This window comes from Phoenix dactylifera, chromosome 3 (assembly GCF_051530095.1).
Source record: "Phoenix dactylifera cultivar Ajwa chromosome 3, Ajwa_hap1_PhDact_Kaust_v1.1, whole genome shotgun sequence".
Lineage (NCBI taxonomy): Eukaryota > Viridiplantae > Streptophyta > Magnoliopsida > Arecales > Arecaceae > Phoenix > Phoenix dactylifera.
In genome coordinates, this window is record NC_143192.1 from 31,687,791 (window position 1) to 31,709,523 (window position 21,733).

Here is a 21,733-nt window from a genome sequence, read left to right on the forward strand (position 1 = left end):
TGATGGTGATATTTTCTCCAGCCATAACATAATTAATTTCCAATGCCAGTAGGAAGCAATACATTCAGCAACTGACTCTTCCTAAAATCCTTACTTAAACTCTTTGTAGTCTATGCTTAGTTGATAAAAAGAAAGCAAAGTAATTATGAGGTCCCTTAATAAATAGCTCTTTTAAAATCCTTAACCAATCTTGAAATTCTGAGTGGATATGCTGTTAAGAAGCTTCGTAGGTCTATTAAAGATCTTAACAATCTGTTAAACTCCTCATATTTCATTTTGACATCGATTATTGAATACATTCTACTTACAATTTATATGACATTGTTTATCACAAAAATTACTTATTCTTTTATTGTATAAATTGATAATTATAATTTCATTTTCTCCCTGCGCATCATGCAGATATCATACTTGTTCATCCTCTTTCCTATGAGCTGCTCACAGGTCTCAAAATCAACTATGGAAAAAGCTTTCTCATAGGATTAAATCTCTCGCAGAATATAACCCAGCATTTGGCCAGTTTAATTGGAAACAAAGTGATCGAGTTTCCTGTCACATACGTCGGCATTCCATCACATCATTCAGCTCCAAAGAAATCAGATTGGTAGGTCCTGTTGGACAAATTTAATAGGAGACTTCCAGGATAGAAAAGCAAGATCCGATCTCTGGGTGGTTGGCTTACATCGCTAAATGCAGTTCTGAGATCAATGCGATCTCTGTTAGCCGCATGCTGGTGCTTATTGATCGAACGTGACAAGAGAATTTTTAACTTGAATGAATCATCCAGCGGTACGGTGCTTCTACAAATTTTTGTATCATTTTAGAGAATGGACATCTGTGCTTCAACAAATTCTGGCTCTGGACATGATGAGGCCAAGGAAGGCAGAGCCCTTTTGGCTCAACTCTTTGACTCTGATCTGGAGTACTTTGCCTGCTGTTCTTATTAGATCCTTCCTCTGTTTTTGCCAATAAGTTTTTTGTTTCTGTTCTTCTACTGTTGTAGTCTGAAGTGCTGTAAGCCTCTTTGCTCTCTTACTCTTCAGATATGTTCTGTAAATTCTTTGTAACCTTGCTTTTTTTCATTCCATAAATTGCGTGGCTTACACCTCCCTTTTCATCAGGGAAAAAAAAAAAAAAATCCAAGTTGCAGACAACAGTTTCCATGTTATCCACTCTCATTCCGGCTTCAAACTTGTGATCCAATGGCTGTTCTTGCTGATATAATTACTTGGCATCAATATGCAAATATGTATTAGTCCACTGCCCTACCCCCCATGACTCACCTTATCATATATTTTCATAAGGGGTTAGGATTTCCTAACTCTTTCCTCTTAAGAAAAACGAAGAAAAAGTCTCCATCGCTTAGTTTTCTGAGATAGGTACATCTTGTGGAGTTGTGGTTATGTTACTATTGATGCAGCTTACCTTAATCCTAGTGGGTTCTGAACATTTAACAGTATGCTCTTAGCAAACATCAAATTTTCCTTCTAACATGTGTTGAAGCTGCATCATACCATTTATTATAATATCACTGGTTTCTTTGCCGAAAGGAAAAATACATAAATAACATCAATGGTTTCCCTTAATTTCTTGACCAGTTTATGGAACAATAATTTTTTTTTTCATTATTTTATCCAAAACAGAAATTGTTCTTTTCAGGGTGAAAATGATGTTAAAGGGCAAGATGGGTAAGAAGAAAGTGCCTCTGAACCTTTTATCCTGAGATTCATGATCATGAACCATTACCACACCTCAAATTTATCTGACACCTTTTTAATGAATCTGGTAAAGGACTGCAAAAGCGTATTTTTAATAAACAGGGGGAACCTGATTTTCTGAAGCTGTTATTGCGAAAACGATTGGAGGATTTATTTATGTTAGTCTATAAAACCTATTCGAGAGGAGAGTGGCAGGAGATACTATAATGTTCTTTAAGTAATGTGGGTCAGACATGATTGTTGATTTTTTTGTTTAATCCTCCCTCCCTTTTAGTGTTGGCATTGGGAGTAGTGGTAGACTACATCCTGATGACACCTATTTGAGACAATGAAGGTTAATTTGTCTAATATCCTATGAAACCAAAAATCAATCCTGTTCTACCTTTTTGATGCATTATGCAACAATGAACTATAAGTCCTTGTTTCAGGAATCAATTTTGTGTGTGTGACCTTGAATTAGTTGTGTTCATATAGATATATTCAAGGAAATACTACATAATAATTATGGGTTTCTGAAAAGATTATGGGTTTAGTTTTTATGTTTGATTGTAAACGCTCTCAACAAGTATTGGTTGCATCTATTGGATAATGAAATTAAATTACTATTTATTCTATTGTATTTGTGATGGATTTAAAAGCTAAAAGTAATGTTGGCTTTGGGTTCTCAGCTGTACCCCTCGGTAGCACGGCCATGTCATGTTCCGGATCCGGGGCATGACAGATACATTTAAAGAAATACTACATAATAATTATCTCATGTGGTTCTAAGATTTAGTTGTAAGCCCATGACTGTATGATAAACTAGAGTGATATTGTCCAGCTCCATGCTCCGTGCAGAAAAAATATCAAATATAGCTGGTTAAAGTGTTATTGAGTAATTTATTATCCATTAAAAATAATGCTCTACAAAGGAAGGCACAAAGTTTAGACCGATACAGGTATGGGATGTTCATGAATGAAAAACAAACAACTGCTTAATCTGAATATCTATTTTACATCAATAACATGCCTTTAGTCACAATGAAGTCACATTTTTTTAAAAAAGCTTCGACAAGAAAAAGGAATAGATATAACATTTTTTGACATGGTTTAAAGAATAAATCATATAAATATCATCAAATATAAAGACCAACAACTCATTTTACTGAAACTTCTGGCACAGAGTTAAGCAGAGGGTAAGCAATCTACTCTTCAGAAAGCTCGCCCTTTGACAATATCAAGGCTCATCTCACTTGGATCTGTTGCTTGTAGCTCAACTTGTATGCCATCAAGTTCCCTCTTGAATCTGTCCTTGGAGCTAGCATATAGCATCTTACTCCTTACCCTCGATGTATCAGGAGACCTGAGCACAAACAACAGGTAAAATTCACCCATATCTTGGGCATGAGTTCCTATGGATTATTTTCTTTGTATGCATCAACAATATATAATGGATGCATTCTCTATGCGGACACTCCTTGTAGTTTTGTTTGCATTTGTTATAGTTGATAGATGAAGTTGATGAAATAATAGCATGGAATTAAGTTACTGAGAACTTTGCTTCTTCTTGATGAGAAGAGCATGAACAGAACCACTTGGCATGAACAAATTCTCTTCAAGATAAACATACAGATTTCAAGTTCTGAATTAAGAGTGTAAATTTGGAGATGATGCTATCCAGTCTGGCAAAATCATTTTCAAGTGATCATTGTGCAGAGAACACTTACAAGAAGCAAATAATAAAAGATCAACTGGTGAAAGCAATTGAAGTTTCCTACGAACATCATACCTAGGACACTCTGATATTTCCCCATTCTTCACCCAAATTTCCTTCCTCCGTTATCTAATATTCTTCCTTTTCTGGTTGGCTAGTGTAGGACGACAAAGTTATGAACAATCTCACAACCATGAAAGTGATGAAAAAGCGTAAGCATGCTGCATCAAAAAAGAAAAAGTGTGGGTTTGCTTGCTTTCTCACACTCCATGAAGAAGATTGGTTAGAAGAAATGTAGTACCTTCCCTTGGACCAAAGTTTAGTATAAGACTGATGTCATGCCTTGGTAATTTGGCTGAAAACTCCCATAAAATGCAAGTGTGTAAGGACTAAGGGCTCGTTTGGTTCGCGGAAAAACGAGGGGGGAAAGTGTGGTCAACGAGAAAGTAATGAGATGCCACTTGTTTGGTTGGAGTTTTCAAAGGAGAGAGATGGGAAAGTTGTATTCCCATGGGAATATGATTCCCACATTTCATGAGAAAGTCTTTTCCATGAGAAACATGGAAAAGTTACTTTTCAATGAGGCGGGAATCACTCTATCTTTATTTTTTTCCAAAAAGGCCATTTAGCATTAAAGAGGCATTAAAGACCTAATTTTTATTAAGGGTATAATAGGAATTACACATAACTTTTGCAAGAAAGTGGATGGTCAACCAAACATAAGTATTCTGAAAATCTGTCGTTTTTCCATGTTTAACCAAACATGCCAAAAGTACATTTCCAGGCATTCTCTTTCTAGGAATCTTCTTCCCAGAAATCATATTCTTAGGAGGGAAAATGCTTCCCACGAACCAAACGAGCCCTAAACATAAAAATTGGCAGTCAAGTAAAGGACCAAGTGTCAAGTTCTCCTATTATTTTCACTTGTTCACATGAATTTATATCTGATACTTGAATCTCAGCAATCCATGCTCTTGATTTGGTATGAATTATATAGTGAACAGTAAAATCTTATATGTTGTGACAAGAACCTTTGTCTTCCAATGAAGCTAGATGCTTATTTCTGTTTGTAAGTCCCATGGTCAATTGCCTGTAGCTCTTAGTCCTCACTAAAGAATTTGCAACTTCAGGAGCAAGGCTCAAGAAAAATTTAAGGGAAAATGATGGTTAGTTACATCCTTCTTCTTCATCTTATCCCAACCTTTTTTTTTAATCTCCCATCTCATGTCTTTAAGAAACATCCCGAGCTAGTTAATGCTGTAATGCTACACAACATAACGAATTTCATCTTGCCACCATACTGCTTCTTTTCCTTCAAAGAGATGATCGGCACTAGGATCGATTTAGGGATCTTTACCTTCAAAACTACTCAAATATTAAAATTATGATGAAAATGACATAACAGATCTTGTCCATGAAAAAAATTCTCAAACTTGACCTTTATCTTATGATTTTTCACTTTTTTTGTGCTAAAACATATAGTTTTTCAATCCTACAAACGTCTACTTGTCTTCACAGATTAGATTATCCCAATAGCAACTAAGAATCTCGTCTTATTTTGCCATGTCATGGTGAGTAATTAAAGAAGTCCCATAAATATTAAACAATTTAGGTCCCACAAGATGAAATCACTTTCTACTGATGATTGCTAAAAAAAATTATATGAATGCAGTATTCAGATTCTGTATCATTCATATAACTAGTTAGGCATAATTAGGTAGCTTTAAATCCTTTGGTGGGAAAAAAAAGAACAAAGAAGGGTATCAATGAGCAGAGAAGGCTAATACATAATAATTAACGTATAGATTCCAAAATTTCAGTGGTGCATTCGTTACCAAGAAATGAAGATGATCTTGCTCTTCTGGCAATTCTCATCAGTGACAAAATCAAAATCAAACACAGCATAGCGGCATTCATTAGCAGGCAAGCTTGCAGTGAAATCATCATAGCTCTCATCGGGCTGGCCAAGCTTCTCCACAGAGACCTGCTGTATCTTCTCGTCAATCTTGAAGATGATGAAACGGAAGTTCCTCTTTGCCTTCAGCTCCAAAAACTTGAGCTTACACTCATCATTCACTGCCATTCCAGATGCAGAATTCGCCTTTCCAAAATATATGAAAATGATCAATTATCATTGCAGAAAGAATATGATTCTCGTAATTTCATTTGAATAACAACAAACATATTTTTCCTTTGAGAAGAAACCTTTTATAACGATCAAAAGCAATTGGATCAAAATTAATTTTTTTTAAAGAAAAGATCAAGCAACAAGTTTTGTTTCAACAATCTCAGGTTTGTTATATGGATAGAATAGAGCACTGCCAATGGTTCATAAGCTAGAACAAATCTTCTAAGAATTAATAATTATAACAAAATATTTGGCACGGGAGATGATTAGAAACATTGCCAACATTATGCGATTAATGATTCAGTAACAACATTGATTGAAGCCATCAAGTTCATGAGAGAGAGAGGGAGAGAGTTACCATGGTTGCTTTCCGATGAGGGATCGGCCAGTGCCTGAGAAATGAGGAAGAGGGGGGGAGAGAGAGAGAGAGGAAAAGGAAGGAGGGGAGGGGAGGAAAGCGAATACTTGGAAGATGGAGGATTGGATGTTCTTAGGGGGATGATGGTTTTGAGGGGAGGAGGAAAAAGTGGGGGATTGGAGAGCCAGCAGAAGCCCAAGGGGACCTCAACGTCCTCAAAGCGCTTGCATGGCGCCACGTCTGGGAACAACCTGCTTCAATTCATCCTTCGCTCTTTGACCGAGTCATCGTACGGGGAAGTCCAGTCGGGATCCTCTGCGAAACTGCATGTCTTGCACTCGCAGAGAGATGTACCACCCTCCATGGCTTTCAAACACGGCACGTTGCTAGAACCATTATAATAGCCGTTATTTATCCTACCTCATATGATTAGGATTATTATTAGTAAAATAATGGATGTTATAATATCAAAAGAGATAATAAAAAAATAATAATGATGTTATTTCAAAATAGAGTCACCTTGTTATGGTGGCCACCTCCTAAATCATTATTCTGCATAATGAAAGTTATTATAAGGACTCATGCGAGCATATGTTTAGTCGCATATTGATTATTTGCCAAAAAGATCTTGGATAGTTATACAGGACTAAGGATCCCAAAAAAATATTTCTGACTAACAATTTTGGATGAAATCTTGGGTTGTTACAAACGGTATCAGAGTGACCTCGGCCTATAAACCTATATAGATTATAGAACACTGCAACACTAATTCATTGAGATTGACCATGAGCCGATCGTGGTGCTTATAATTAGATTTGAGTGGATTTGAAAAAAAAATATTTTTCAGCTATTTTTTTTTTTCTTTTATGAGGAGCTGGGTTGCTAGAGTTATAATGAAAATTAATAATTTCATCTTCCAGATCACTATCCACACTATAAAATTTTCAGATGGTGCAGACGAGCAATTCACTTGAAAATTTGAATTTTGAATAAGAATACTATTTTATCTAGGAAAAGCATACAAATACAGACAAAAATATAACTTGTGCTATAATAGAGTAAATATTCATTATATTTTATCCGTATTATAACGCAATGAAGGGAGCCAGAAACTGTGGCAACAGCCATTTCTAAGTTTATAGAAACCATTATTTTAAAGCTTTAGTTTGATTTACAAACTTTTTCATTAAATTGCTTCCTTACTAGAGTTTCACTCAACCTTCTTCCCCATATTTGTATTAAAGTGGTGCAATGTGGCTAATGATCATAATTCAAGAAGTCATAGCGTTCCCTCTGAATGGTGCACCTCTAAAGTTGGTTTACAATAAGGCTGCCTTCCATCACCATTTCCCTTCATTCTTCGTTCCGACTAAATATAGTAGTATTCAGAGATTATTAGCCTTCAGTAGATGGTTCTTTAGACTCTCATCTTTTATTTGCAGATGACTGCTCACATGTTGCTGAAGTGAATGTGAAAAAAGCTGGAGAGCTCAAAAGGAATAAGGAGAATTATTGCATACAATCAGGGCAACAGTTTAGTGTCTCCAAAAGCCACATTACCTTCAGTCGGGCAATTTCTTGGAGGTTCAAACAGAAATTTACAGTCTCGTCAATCCCCTCCGGGACTGGAATCTGGTCCTATTTTGGCATACCTCTATCAGTTTCAAGGTCTTGATGCTACTTATTTCAAAATGCTCTTAGCCAAGACTAACACAAAACTCGAAGGTTGGAGATGGAAAATTCTATCGCTTGCTGGCCACTTTGTGATGTTGCAGTCTGTTTTCTGTTCAGTTCCATTTTACCTCCCGAACAAACTGTTCTGTAACTATGAAGGTCCTTGAAACCACTGAGAAAACCTACAGATCCTTTATATATATGGAGTCACTCCACTTACCAACGAAAACTCCATTTCTTGGGATAAAAATGGTTGTTGGGATGTTGCTCGACTAAAACCAAATCCTCCCTGCCATGTACCAAGAGGAGATTTCAAGTATTCCCATCCTACATGTCGTTGGCCAGATCAGTTAAGTTGGCAGAGCGAAGCTCATTCTTAAGTGTGCATCCAAGATGTCTGCAGCATCATTGGTCATCAAAATGAGAGCGAACCTTCTACTAATTACAGTTGAATCTTCCCCAAGACTACGAATCTTCTGGTGGAGAATTAGTTGGGGTAAGCTTCCATGCAAAATTCCTCAACGTGGTCTACTAAATGCTGATGGTTTTGGTTGCGGCCTCTGTGGCAAGATTGAGGACCTCTCTCATGTCCTTTTACATTGCCATTATGTTCAAGACTCTTGGCAAGCTCTCTCAGCCCATTGTAACTCCCTGCTTACATTCTGTGCAATCTGAGTTGCTAGATTATTTATCTAATTGGCATTGATCTGAAGCTATAAGGTTGATCGTGTGCTATACTGGCTGGTCGCTATGGAAATATCGCATTGATCGCATCTTCAACAATAAATTCCTATCTACTGGTCAGCTTGTGCACAAAGCATTGAGAGCAGCAGCTGATTATCAGATGGTAAACACCTCTAAAGAAGGTTTTCCTCTGAGACACCGGACCTCTGCCTCCGCATCCCACTATATAGTGAGACGGCTACTCCCTCCCTGGGATCAGTTTAGGATAATTCTGATGGTGCTGCAGCAAATGGTAGGTCTGTTGCGGGTGGTCACCTTCTAAGAGCTGGTTCCAGGACTCAAAAACTATGTTCAGTTCCTTTTCTGAGCTTCAAGCTGCATGGCATGGTGGTCTCTCAGTGTATTATTGTTTACAGGCTTCGCGTATTTAGATAGAAGGTGATTCTGCAATTGCTGTGCAATGGATGGAATCCATCAAGAAGGGCTCCTATTCTACCAACCTTGCACAAAATCATGCCATTGTCATTCTACACCAGATCTTAGTATCACATATCTTACGAGAAGGAAACCAAGTCGTCATTCTACCGCAGTTCTTAGTATCACATATCTTAAGAGAAGGAAACCAAGTCGCGGACTTGATTGCTGGCCAAGGTCTTTCAAGCTCTCATGATTGGGATCTTCATAGCTCTCTGCCTTCTCTTAATGATCTTCTTTCTGCGGATATGGCTGTTTTTTCTTAAGATACTAGTTTTTTTCTTCTTTCTTTGGGTTTCTTCCCCACATGTAATAAAACAGGTAAAAAAGAAAAAAGAAAAAAGAAAAAAGCCTACATTGGATGATATGGTAAAGACCTACACAAATCAAGCTGTCATCAAAAAAAAAACTGTTCAACTGTTTCTAACAAGTAAACAACCAAGCAGGAGACAACATGCAAGCGACATCTCATTAGTTCTCAAAGACTAGAAACTATCCCACGAAAACCTTCCTAACACATCACAAGCGATATCTTATGATCATTGCAACTGGAAACGGGAGACCTGCGGTGAAGAAAAATATAAAACTTCAATTCTTACCCTTACAAGTCCAACAGACAAGACCATGGATAAGATGGCTTTCACAGATCAGACCAACCTAAAACTCTAATAGTTTATACACTTCTCAACTGTGGAGATTACTACATTGATAGACGGAAGTAGATCTTCTAAGCTTAGGAGGAAGGAGAATGCAGTGCACAGGCAGATAAATGAAAATTCCCATACACTAAAAAAAGACTATTCCGTTCCCATGCAGCATAGCCTGAGAAATATCATTATTAACCAAAAAAATTTACAACTTTAGGACCCTTTTTCTTTTTTGGTTTTGGGTTGGTATCCTTTTGAACCTCACCCGTATCTATGGCTGCATCTGTTCTGCTACTTCTAACATCTTCTTCCATAAAATCATCTTCAAGATCATCTCCGCTGTGGAAGACGGTTCGCTGCCCTTGCCAGCTTTCTTCTGGTTTGTTCGCTGATATAAAAGCAGAGACATTATTAGCCAGCTGGGTAGTAATGAATGCTATTATTACCTTTTATTTTCTGGTAGGCAAGTGTAGATGCCCTGTCAACGATTAGTCCAACATTACATCATCAAATTTCTTAGGAAGTGATGCCAAAAGCAGTCTATAACACCCAACAGAACTACAGTCGTAATAGGGTTATATATTGAACTTGACGAATCATACTTAAAATTATATCATGACTTATTGACAAGATAGTTGAAGTACAGTAGCAGCAACTTTTCTTTTTGCTAGGCAAATGTAGATGCCCTGTTAACAATTAGCTCAAAGTTGCATCAGGCAATTTCTTAGAAAACATAGAGGCAATCTATGTCATCAAAAGGAGCTCTATCATGAATTATCACCAAGATAATAGCAGCAGGAGGAGGCGGCCCAGCAGTTGGCATGTTTCTCATCTTTGCAGGATGTCATGTTTTGAATAGACTATTATTGCATGGGCACGCTGTTACACCACCATAGTGGCTGCACAGATGCATGGGAATGACAGGCTATGCTGGCAAATTGACATGATTATGGATTGTAGGTCCAAAAGCCCATTAGCCTTGGTTGGGGAAGGCTACCCTAATTGTATAACCCACAGGCTGAGATGGGCCAGAAAGGTAACTACCATGCTATAATTGACAAGAAGGCCTTTAGATGTGGATATCTCGGCCATCTTTGGTGGGTAACAATTCTGAAATGAACTGTGCTATCAGTTCCCAAGTAATATTAAGAGAAACTCAAAGAAATCAAGATATTCTATGATGGAGTCCTTGACTAATACATATTGATACACTTTGGCCAATAGAGTAAAAATGACAATTAAGCATTGTTTTGCACCTTGATTTTTAACATTTAGTAATTAAACATCCACTTAAGATGATAGACCATGATTAAAGAGATCTCGGTTTTATATTGATATTGTAGTGGACAGTAAATTAAAAAATATATCATTTTCCATCGACCAAGATAATAATGGTCAGTATTCTTAAATATATCATATTCTGAGCATCCAACACTGGTGCAAACCATTGGCTACTGCTGGTTGATAGGTTTCATATACCATAACACCACAAAACTGTGTTTCTTGTTATACCATAGAACTGTGAATTTAGCTTAATCTAAGTAGATAGCAGCTTGAATGCATTGTTGGATCAAATCATCTTTTCAAATCAGATATCTGATCCTTTAGCAATGAATTCAGATATCATTTAGCTCCCCAGGAAAACAATTTGGATCTTAGTCCCTGAAATAAGCAACTTCCAAAAGTCCCCATCCAACTCAAGCTCCATCTATGTGACGCAGCACAACCACCCCCCACCCCAACAAAAAAAAAAAAGAACACCTAACACCCCCATCACTAATCGTTTCCTAAAAGGCATATATTATACGATATATCCACCAATCTCCAATTAAAATCCTCATACTATATGCTAAAACTTTTAAAATACAAGGACCTTAGCAGCAGATCCAAATCCCGATTCCTCGAATTATGACCACCTCCCACCTGAGATCTTCAACACACTTATAGAGTGTGCATATTCTTTTCCTTGAGTGCTTAGAGAGCACTGCCAAATCAAGGCCCCATATTAGCTGGACCAGAATTAATCTATTTTGTGATTTTTATTTTTATATTTAGCCTTTTACTTAATTTTTTAGTGTCTACTTATATTAAATGTGTCTATGATTTATATTTCATTTTTTTTCTTATTATTTTTTCCTCAAATGTGCATTGCATGTGCCTGTTCACTGGTAGAACATCAAAAATATCACATCCACAAAGCAATTACAGTAAGAATGCCATCTAATAAAATCAAGTTCTGCAAAATACTTGGAATTCAATGCTTAAAGAGTATTCTAACAAGCAATCTAAGCATTTAATATGACACAATAATAAAATGTATGCCTTTCAGTGCTGTGCTTATACTCCCTCTAGATAGGACTAGCAAAATTTTGCATGGTATCATGAGGGTTGTTATAAACCTCTTGAGTTGCTAACATAATCCAAGTAATGTATTCTCCATGCAATGTATCAAAGATTATTTTCAAATTAAAAATGAAGCACTTGGTGGGAATTGGTTACACATATTCCATCTTCTGAAAGAGTCTTGGTATCATATACAAAACTAACAATTTTTTATAAACCTAAAAGTAAACGAATTCAAGACTAGGAGCTTACATGTTCTTTGCTGTCCGACAAAAGAGGCTGAATTTTTGTTTCCTTTGTTTGGACAATGCTTGGCAAAATGAGTTACTTCACCACATATCTTACAAGAACCACCCTAGTAAAGACATGAAGATGTTTATTCTCAGTATAAGCTATTAAGAATGTAGAGATGTAAATGTTGTTACACGTATATTTTGATGCGGAGCCATGGTACAAGCATAAAAATAATGACAGATCGAGAAAAAGAAACATGAAAAATTTTCATTTTATGGAAGTTTAGGAATAGAAACAGGGATGCAGGTGAGCTGGTGCACAGGAAGAAACTTACATTGAATGGGCGATATCACAGGGTTGACCCTATTGAAAAATTTGGGAAAGTTTGGCCATGGACTAGCCCACTTGCATTATGAAACTAGAGGGCTTATCACCAATACTAATAAGCAAGAAATTTGAACCTAACCTATTTTTCTTTTTCCTGATGTATATGAACATTTGATTAGTTATATATTTATATTAATAACAAAACCCAATTATTTATGATGAGAAAAAGGGAGTCCTTGTGCACAAGGCTCCTGCCATTGTAGGGTCTAAGGACAGTCACATGTACGCAATCGCATGCTTGCATGTGGAAAGGTTGTTTTCATATTTCGAACCCCAGACCTCTAGGTCACCATAGGGCAACCATACTATTGCACTAAGACTCACCTTCTAATTATTGAAGGTAATAAAAGAAAAATAAGCCCTTTCCTACGTATTCATTCCATACATGTAAGCATCATCAAACAGCCTGCTATGCTACATCTAACACTTTCAAACCTTTCATATGGTTCAGAAACATCAAACATGCCCTTCTTAAAGATTGGCATTTTCAAGTCATAAATGCACTATGGTTATTCAAATTTTAGCAATAACTAAACCCTAAGTAAGATTCTCAATCCATCAAAATCCTCCTTGATTTTAGTTTAAATAGAACTATATTACATAACTTTAATCAAAATATTTTATTTAGAGCAAAACTAACTTAATAAACCCAATATTAAGCTGACATAGTTGGAAGTTGAAAGGAAGTTAGAAAAGCCTGCCGTGACACTTCAGGTGGCTATAGGAATGATTGATTAAAAAAATTTGACAAGAAAAATCATATGTAGGACATATTCAAACAAATAATAGATAGTTTTATGAAAACATTTTCTAACAGAATTAGAGTGAATGGATGCACTTATAGTGTTCTTCTAAATATGAAGGCCATTGCCATTAGCCTGTGAAACTTAAAATGAATGTCCACAAGATAGCAATTATGTCGATAATGTTATTTAGATCATATGGGAAGTTTGCAGGGCTTGCAAGTAGATGAGGAAATGTAATATGAGAAGTGTGAAGTTAGATTTTTTAATACATTACAAAGGTTATTACACAGAATACTTAGAAAGTGAATCATTAAAACATAATCCAATTGAGAACAGAAAAATACAAAAGTCTCGTGCTATAGGGACTAATGCTAGTATAAGTATGTAGAATGGAACATTTGGAAGTGGAAAAAACAGAAGTAAAGCTCAGCAATATCTGTTAGGAATTTGAAAAGGCTTTCTAGAATTTGGCATGAAGGAAACCTGTCAGTCAGGTATAGTAGCTATTACTGAATTTTCGATCTTCATTTTACAGTGTTCAACGGACTAGAGAATGTATCTTCTTTTTCTACGATACATTTTCGTTTTATCAAATAGCTATACCAATTCAAATCCACCAGCTTAAATCATTAATTTAACCTGTAACAATTGGTTATGTGCAATTAGGAGCCTTGCTACCAGTTACAGTGGTAACAATTTTTCTGTAACTATCTTCAAAACTAATGATATATGCACTGAAGGTTTATGTGCTAGCCATGCAATCATAATTAAACTTGGGAAGGAAATATAATTGATGTCCTTCCTCTTTCCCCCCTCCTCTATTGAACTCTCATTAATGTGGGATTTGTTCTATGGGCACCTGTTATTCTGCCCATGGCTGATCTGTAGCCACTGAAATGCACAAATCTCTCTTTCTCTCTCTCTCTCTCTGTGCATGGCTATTAATACTACTCCACCTACACTTCTTTTTAGCTCTTTTAAAGATTTAACCAGTTCAATCAGAAGAAATCCAGATTCCCCCTTTGCCCATACTCAAATGCGTTTATAGATTACTTTCTTTAACTACATAGAAGAATTATGTTTTTAAAAGATTCCCCCTTTGCCCTTACTCATAGTGCTAGTTCATTTATATGGTGTTTGAAATTTGTGATATAAAATTACCTTGTGTTGGCATCATGCATAGAAAGTAAACTGGGCAACAATGCCTTATTCACTTACTTGCAGTCACCAATTACTGATCATTGATCAAAAAATTCTAGGGTTTAGGGCCTAGTTTGTCATAGTAAAATTATGAAAGCTTTTATAATCAATCCAAACGTGGTATGGTTCACTAATGAATAGAATCCTTGTATAACTTATATTAATCAATATGTTGATAAAGGAGAAACATAATAATATGTTTTCTTGTTAAAGTTCAAACAGAAGGGTTGGATTGTATTAAGAATCCAGGGGCAACAAATGGATGCATAATTATCAGTTGTGGACATTGCTACCCGTATTCACTATGAAGTCAAAAAAAGTTGGTTTTTTCATAAGGAAACAACTTAATCTTTTATCATCTGAAACATTTTTTGTCCTCTATAAGGTTTGACCTGTACTATTTGCACACCCAATGGTCAGCATAGGCACAATTCATTCCTTGATTACATTTTTTAAAAGAAATACTTTCCTCAAAAATGTCTTTTATAGCTCTGGTTAAGATAATTAATGCACTTCTAATCTTACAGAATAAATTAATTTAATGTCACTTCTATTTGTTAAAAAGTTCGTAATCTTCCAAGCTACATTTTTTTGGGGAGGGGCTAATCTCCACCTTTCTGCCCTTATTCCCACTACATCTTTTGAGGGCAACTCCAACCAGAATAGAAGTCTCGTCTCCTTGCCCAAATGGCAAGAAATGGTACAATCCGAGCTAATGCTCAGTGGTTTCTAACCTACAAAGTTGCACCACCTGGCAATTTAGCATGAACTAATCCAAAATCCATATTATCTGACTTGAAATGCATATTATCTAACCCAAATCATTGATCACATAGGGCAAAAGCACTTTAAAGAACCCTCCTCATGGAGTTAGATGAATAAAAACCTTACCAGGTTTTCTGTTTCTTTTTCCTTATAATGAAGGTTATAAATAATGATGAAATGTTCAAAGGCAGTGACACATGAAAACATATGTATGTATACATATATACTGGAGGCAACAAAATATATATATTAAAGTTAAAAATTATGAATAATGAAGTCATCAGGAGATATGCCTTAGATAAATGCTAACAGCTAAGCAAGTAGTCCTTCGACCAGCTAGAAAAGGCTCAGCTTCTCTTAATATTTGTGAATGATAATTCATTAGGTTTATTTGAGATTAAATCTGTAATTTGCTTATTTGAACACTGGATATCTACTGCTGGTTAAGGTTTTAGGATCATTACTTATAAAACTAAAATTGACATAAATACAATATCTTACAAATATCTTGTCAACATTAAATACTAAAGGAATATGCCAAGGTATTGGGATTAGGTTATCATGTCTCATGTTTGCAAATAGAGGTAAATGTTAAAATACTAGGACCCAATTTTTGGACATGTACGACACACTGTATAAGTATTTGAAGCAAAAAGTATTTTTAAGACATTGATCTCATAGTAGCTCACTAACTGATACATAGTTTCATCTTACACGTCACAATCTAGCTGAACTACCATTACAACAAATTACGCCAACACATTACATGGTTCCATAGCATGTGCAACACAACATCAATATAAAAATGAAAACATATAATACCTTTGGATAGATTCCATGTGTATTTTTTGGACAGTTCTTACTCAAATGCCCATGTTCTTTACAGATAAAGCAGTTGGCATATTTTGTACCCCCTGCATTTACACATAAAAACCAATCAACAAATGAAGGTGCAAGTCAATGCAGATAATTTAACCATGAATGCAACGATCATGAGATTAAGCATGCCATAGCTAAACCAGAAAATTCAAATTGAAGAGTTATGGAACATAGAAGTTTCAACACTACTAGCATGTGTCAAAAATTAAAAGTCTAAGCAAATGACAACATAGAAAAGTTTCTTATTAAAGGACAAAAGAAGTGGATATATACAGAACTTAATTAGTAGAGTGAAAATGCTACCAGGAAACTAGTTGCTGATTTATTGGTCAAAACTTTGGAACCCAAGGCACAAGATAAGAGTCAAGAGCACCCAATCCAAAGAAATGATGAAGAAGCACCATGACCTCTAAGGCCTTACCTACTTTCAACTTCTAACATGCCACCTGATACTATTGTACAGCCCAATGTCAAATCAAGCACTTAAGCTTTTATCAAATCCTCTCTGCATTACCAACAATTTGTTGAAGCTTTTGTTACCAGACAGAGACCAGCAAATCAAATTGTAATAGGTTTCTGAATGCTTCCATCTTCTTACTGTATTTATATTTTTATCTTAACCTTTATCTATTTTTGGTTCCTCTCTTGCATGTTCAGGACGAGGCGTAGTCTGTGATTCATTAGGTAAGACAGGATATCAAGATTAGTTCACAGAGCCCCTTTAACTCTCTTGTGAATTTATAAAACAAGACACCATCTCCCCTCATTACATTTTGAATCGCATTTTTCATCAACTATTTAAAATTCAGAACTATATCTATAAAAATATATATCAACCTTCATAAAGTGTCTGCCTAAATTTTTGACGACAAAACAATACACTGGTTGCATCTTGATTATCTAAAAGTTGTATGCCAACCAGGTGAGCTAATCACCAAATTTCAATAATAAATGCTAATTCAAGAATCTCAGCCTTAGATTTTTTACATAGTTGCATGTCACCATATTAATAGGACTTTTGGTTTATACTGCCTAAGAAGCAATTTTCAATAATGTTGTCCTTTGTTTTGCAAATTTACTCATGGTTAAAATATGCAAGCCCATTTCGGAATATATCTTATACACTTGGGTGGACCTGTAGCATTTGCCATTGAACATATAAAAATTGCAGTACATGAACAGTTAACTATGTGAAAAGAAATTGTTTCAAAACATATGTTACAAAGATAAGTTTAACATATAGCAATTGCAGCACATGAACAATTAACTATATCAAAAGAAACGGATGCCGTACCATCTTGAAGGGGGTGAGGACACTTCGAAAGAGAATGCCCAGCTTCTCCACAGTTATAACACAACTTTTTCTCATTTGTATCATTTTTCTCTGGGCAATTCTTAAGACTATGCCCACGCTGCCGACAAAGCAAGCAAATCTGGAGAAAGTAAAAGGCACTTGTAACATATCATAAGGCTAGATGCAGCCAGAATGTAAGTATGTACTTAAGGCATTTTAGAATCTGCGCATAAGAATTGCAGCTCGAATGATGATACTAGATATTAAGATCAAAAGTAAGCAGTCATTTTATATATTTGTGTATCTATACATATGCGTATAAGAAACAAGAAAACTTAGCTCTTGAAAGTCCAATATCAAACATATTACAATGTAAGGATGACATATTAAGTGTCCCAGTAACGAGGTTAACAACGTTCGGAATAGAGTGGAACTTCTATGTATTTACAGCTAAACTAAATGCTAGTTTTGTTTTTTACAGAAGAGGGACGGGGAGGACGAGGGTCCTCCAAGAGAAATTTGAATCACATGATTTGATTCATTTGGAATATAATAGCTGTGGAAGCATCTTATAAACATAATGAGATTCATATTGTTTGAACCTCCCTGGAAGTTCATATGGCACTATAATTTCCGATCCAAACTAAATCTGTGGGAGAATGTGAACGCTGCTTCTACGAATTCAAACAACAATAACTCAATTTAAGGGGGAAAAAAAAAAGAAAAGCAAAAAGTTGGAGATTGCGAGAGGAGCAAAGCAAATAACCTTGTTCTTTTCCCACTGGGCTTTCTTGGGACAGAGCTTGGCGATGTGATCACTGGACTTGCAGATGAAGCAGCTCTCCCCAGGCCGCATCCCGGAGACTCGGAGCGGGTGCTTCCTCAGAGTGGAGCCACTCTTCTTCTTGGCGATGGTCTTCATCTTTAGGGTTTTGAGATTCTTATACTTCTTCTTATTCTTCTTTTCCTTTGAACTGGAGGAGGAGTCCTTTGGGGGCTCGGGAAAGAGGTGGGGATTCGCCTCCTTGAATCGCTTCCGGGCCAGCCTCTGCCTCGTGCTCACCATCTTTTCCTTCTCGCCGAATCCTCTCGCTCCTTCTCGCTCCGCGGCTCTCGCTTCCTATCCGTTCGCCGCCGTTCTTTTCTTTCTTCTGCCCTTCCTGGGGTTTTAGTTCGGAACGGGGTTAGCCCGAACCAAAACCCTATACATTGCCCTCGGAGAGACTCGAGATAGGATTCAACATTTTCTAGAGGGATATTTTTTTTAAGTAAAAAAGATAATTGATACCGTCCTAATGTAGATACAAATAATAATAATAATAATAAATAATAAATTTCTAGGCAATTCTCTAACCCATGGAGCACTTCCGGAGTGGCCGACCGTACGAGGCTACCTTATGCGCAACCTCATTGATTTTTTTATAAACTTGCTTCGCTTGGAATGCCACGCTGTTACTAACTATGGCCAGATGTCTCGAAGCAAGGAGTGGCACCCACCCACACCACTAATATCTTTCTAGATCTAGCCGATACGTAGCCTCAAATAGAACTACTCTAGCCCGCAACATGCAGAGCTCAGCATAACCCATATCGCCCTCAGCTCAACCTCCGAGATTGAGGTGTCCTGAAGGAATTTTTGTGCACCCATCTTGTAGTCATCATCACATAAACCCGATTGGCATCACGTTAGGAGTTTATTGGATGGAGAAATAATCTATTTGCCCTCTAAATAAATCTACTCAATTTGAGTTTGAGTAAATGCCGAGTTTTTGGTGGCGTCCCCTAAACCACTCCTGGCGATGGCCAACTTGCACATATTTACATCAATACGTGTGTCCATATTATTTTTTTGCTAAAAGTGTGTCCATATTATTGGCGTATAATATATGGTGTATGATATATAACTAAACGTAGCATCTCACACACACGTACGCACATGCATGTGCATGCGTTGCAATATGTATGCGTGCATGTGTACCCTAAAATTTTGGGCAGACTTTGTTCATTGTTCCTTCACATATATATACATAGATACGTAGATTATTTCTTTATTCACTAAAAAATAAAATAAGTAATTTTACAAATAGGCTCAATTAGGGCTAAATATAGCTTTGAATGAGGTTTACCTTCTCAATGTTAAGCTTAGTCTTGACATAAGATGGTAAGAGGTATAGATTTCACATTTTTTAGCAAGAAGTTTGCTAACCACTTTTTTATTGTCATTATCCTCGAGGGAGAGGAACATTTTGTCTAAGAAAATGAAAAAAAACAGGTGAGAATTGAGGGGGACATCCCGCAACAGTTTGTGCACTTGCAGACATTTATATTCATATTTCTAAATTACCAACAAGTTCGGTCCACTAATTGGTATCTTTTTCTTTAGACCTTTTTTAAAGGTTATGCAAACTAGCTTAAATTCTAATTTTACAAATTTCGATCATTTTTCTTGTTGTTATTGATGATGATGATGTTGATGATTTTGTTATCAAGTTCTATGCCTATCATTATTATCATTATTATTGTTATTCTTACTGGAAAAACTTTTAATTTTGAATTTTTAAGATGCTTGTGATCTTAGCTTGAGAATGCACTCTACCTATTCAATATAGAAAATGTATATTCATTTAATACCGGCTGCTATATGTTTTTGCTATAAATTATGCGTTCAATCCCTTTAATATAGATTGATAGAGGGCATCTATAATGGCCAAGTTCAAAAATGTGAAAAATTTGTAGACTCAGTCATTTGTTCAAGGAGGTAAAAAAAAAGGAGAAAGTTGCTTGAAATTGCAACAAGGAAAATATGGTGCACCATTCTTTATGAAAGTCAAATTGGTATCTTGTTGTCTATCAATACCTTAGCATTGTTATCCATTTTGCTAAAAAGTGATATTTTTCATCTACGCCGATTGGAATTGTATGCTATCCAATGGATACTATTGCCCCCATTTTATCAACCAATCTAAAACTTGTTGTCCTTCTTGTGGGCCTAGCGAAGCATTCTGGTGCTTTTGGCTCATCATCAACCTAGTGTTTGGTTGGTATCATGAGAGAGAGGATGGATGGCTGCCATTTATCATTTGGTTAAAAAATCTTAAAAAGAATTGATGAAAAAGAGGAATTGTCCATTCATTTTGACCAACCAATTTGCATCCTTCCAAATTAGAATGCAAGAAACAATAATAGAGCATGTTTCTATATTGACAAAATTATCCTTCATTATTTTTTTTTGACAAACTCTAACATTTCTACGTTCTTTTACCAAACAAGAGGCCCACACCCCACCTCTTCACTACTCTAGCCACCATCCATCTTCACGATTTTTTAGTTAATTAATTATATAAAATTAATTAAATATTTAAATTAAATTATGAATTAATTAGTTATTTATATAATTAATATATAAATAAAAAATCACATAGAATTAATTAAATAAATCATTTATTAAATTAAATTAAATAAAAAACATTTTTATATTTTTATATAATTATAAATTATAAAGATTATAAGTTTATATATTATTCTAATTCTTTAGTATAAATAAGTGTTATAAATTGATTATAATATATTTTTCATCAAAATGTACTTTAGTAAAAAATATCAAACAAATATTATCCACCCTCACTTTCAATCATCTTATAAAGGAGAGAATCATTCTCATTCATTCTTCCATATTTCATCAAACGCATAGATTTTCCATCCATCCTTCCTCCAATCTATCCTTTTTTTTTTTTTGCTAAAAACGGGTTTTCATACAGTACGTGTACGAATACACCCAATAAAGTCAAAAAAGACTAACTCACGGAGAGCCAGTGGCAGCTCCCCCTCCCCCACCCAAAAGGTGTACCCTGAATGATGAGCCGCGAAGGCAGCCACCCAGTCGGCTGCCCCATTGGCTTCTCTGAATACATGTTTGGCCTGGATGGCCACCCCAACCCCACACATCGTCCCTATATCCCGAACCAAGGGATGGTCTGAGCCCCCACCCCTCAGCTTCTCCTGGATCCAACTGATAACTGTGGCTGAGTCGCCCTCCAAGACAATCGCGCCAGCCTGCAGTACCTGCCTCGCATATCGAAGACCCGCCCAAGCGGCTCGTAGCTCTGCCCCGGGAACCGACGTACCGAAAAACTGACAGCCTCCTACTGCCACCACTCTGGAGTGCGGATCCCGTATCACAAAACCCGCACCTCCTCGCGCGCCTCTATCCATGACCGATCCGTCGAAATTGACCTTGAGGAAACTCGGGGGTGGGGGTTCCCAAGTAAAAAACACCTGCTGAGGAGCTGCCGGAGCAGAGAGGGAACCCCAGGTGTCCCGAGCTATCAGAGGTCTATCTGAAGAAGGTCTGATCTCCAATGCCTGGACTCGCGCGAACTCCGCAACGAACCTCGGTGACACCCTGCGCTCACCGAAGGTGCGGGCGTTCCTCGCCAGCCAGATCTGATGTGCTGTGCAGGTCGCTCGAATAGCCTCCTGACATGTCCGAGGCTGGGCCAGCCACTGCTG

The 21,733-nt window shown here is 36.6% G+C and overlaps 1 protein-coding gene and 1 pseudogene across 1 annotated transcript; both read right to left on the minus strand.

Annotated features, from left to right (window-relative positions):
- Nucleotides 1-2,283: 2,283 nt before the first annotated feature.
- LOC148714307 (actin-depolymerizing factor pseudogene) lies at nucleotides 2,284-6,261 on the minus strand (annotated as a pseudogene).
- Nucleotides 6,262-9,293: 3,032 nt separating this feature from the next.
- Nucleotides 9,294-18,420, minus strand: LOC103718065 (VASCULAR-RELATED NAC-DOMAIN 6). Its single transcript, XM_088717968.2, has 5 exons — nucleotides 17,991-18,420; nucleotides 17,225-17,363; nucleotides 15,874-15,965; nucleotides 11,972-12,074; nucleotides 9,294-9,764 (listed from the first exon to the last, which is right to left on the minus strand). Exons 1-5 carry the CDS (start codon nucleotides 18,288-18,290, stop codon nucleotides 9,568-9,570), a joined length of 831 nt encoding a protein of 276 aa, XP_088574094.1. The 5' UTR covers nucleotides 18,291-18,420; the 3' UTR covers nucleotides 9,294-9,567.
- Nucleotides 18,421-21,733: the final 3,313 nt, after the last annotated feature.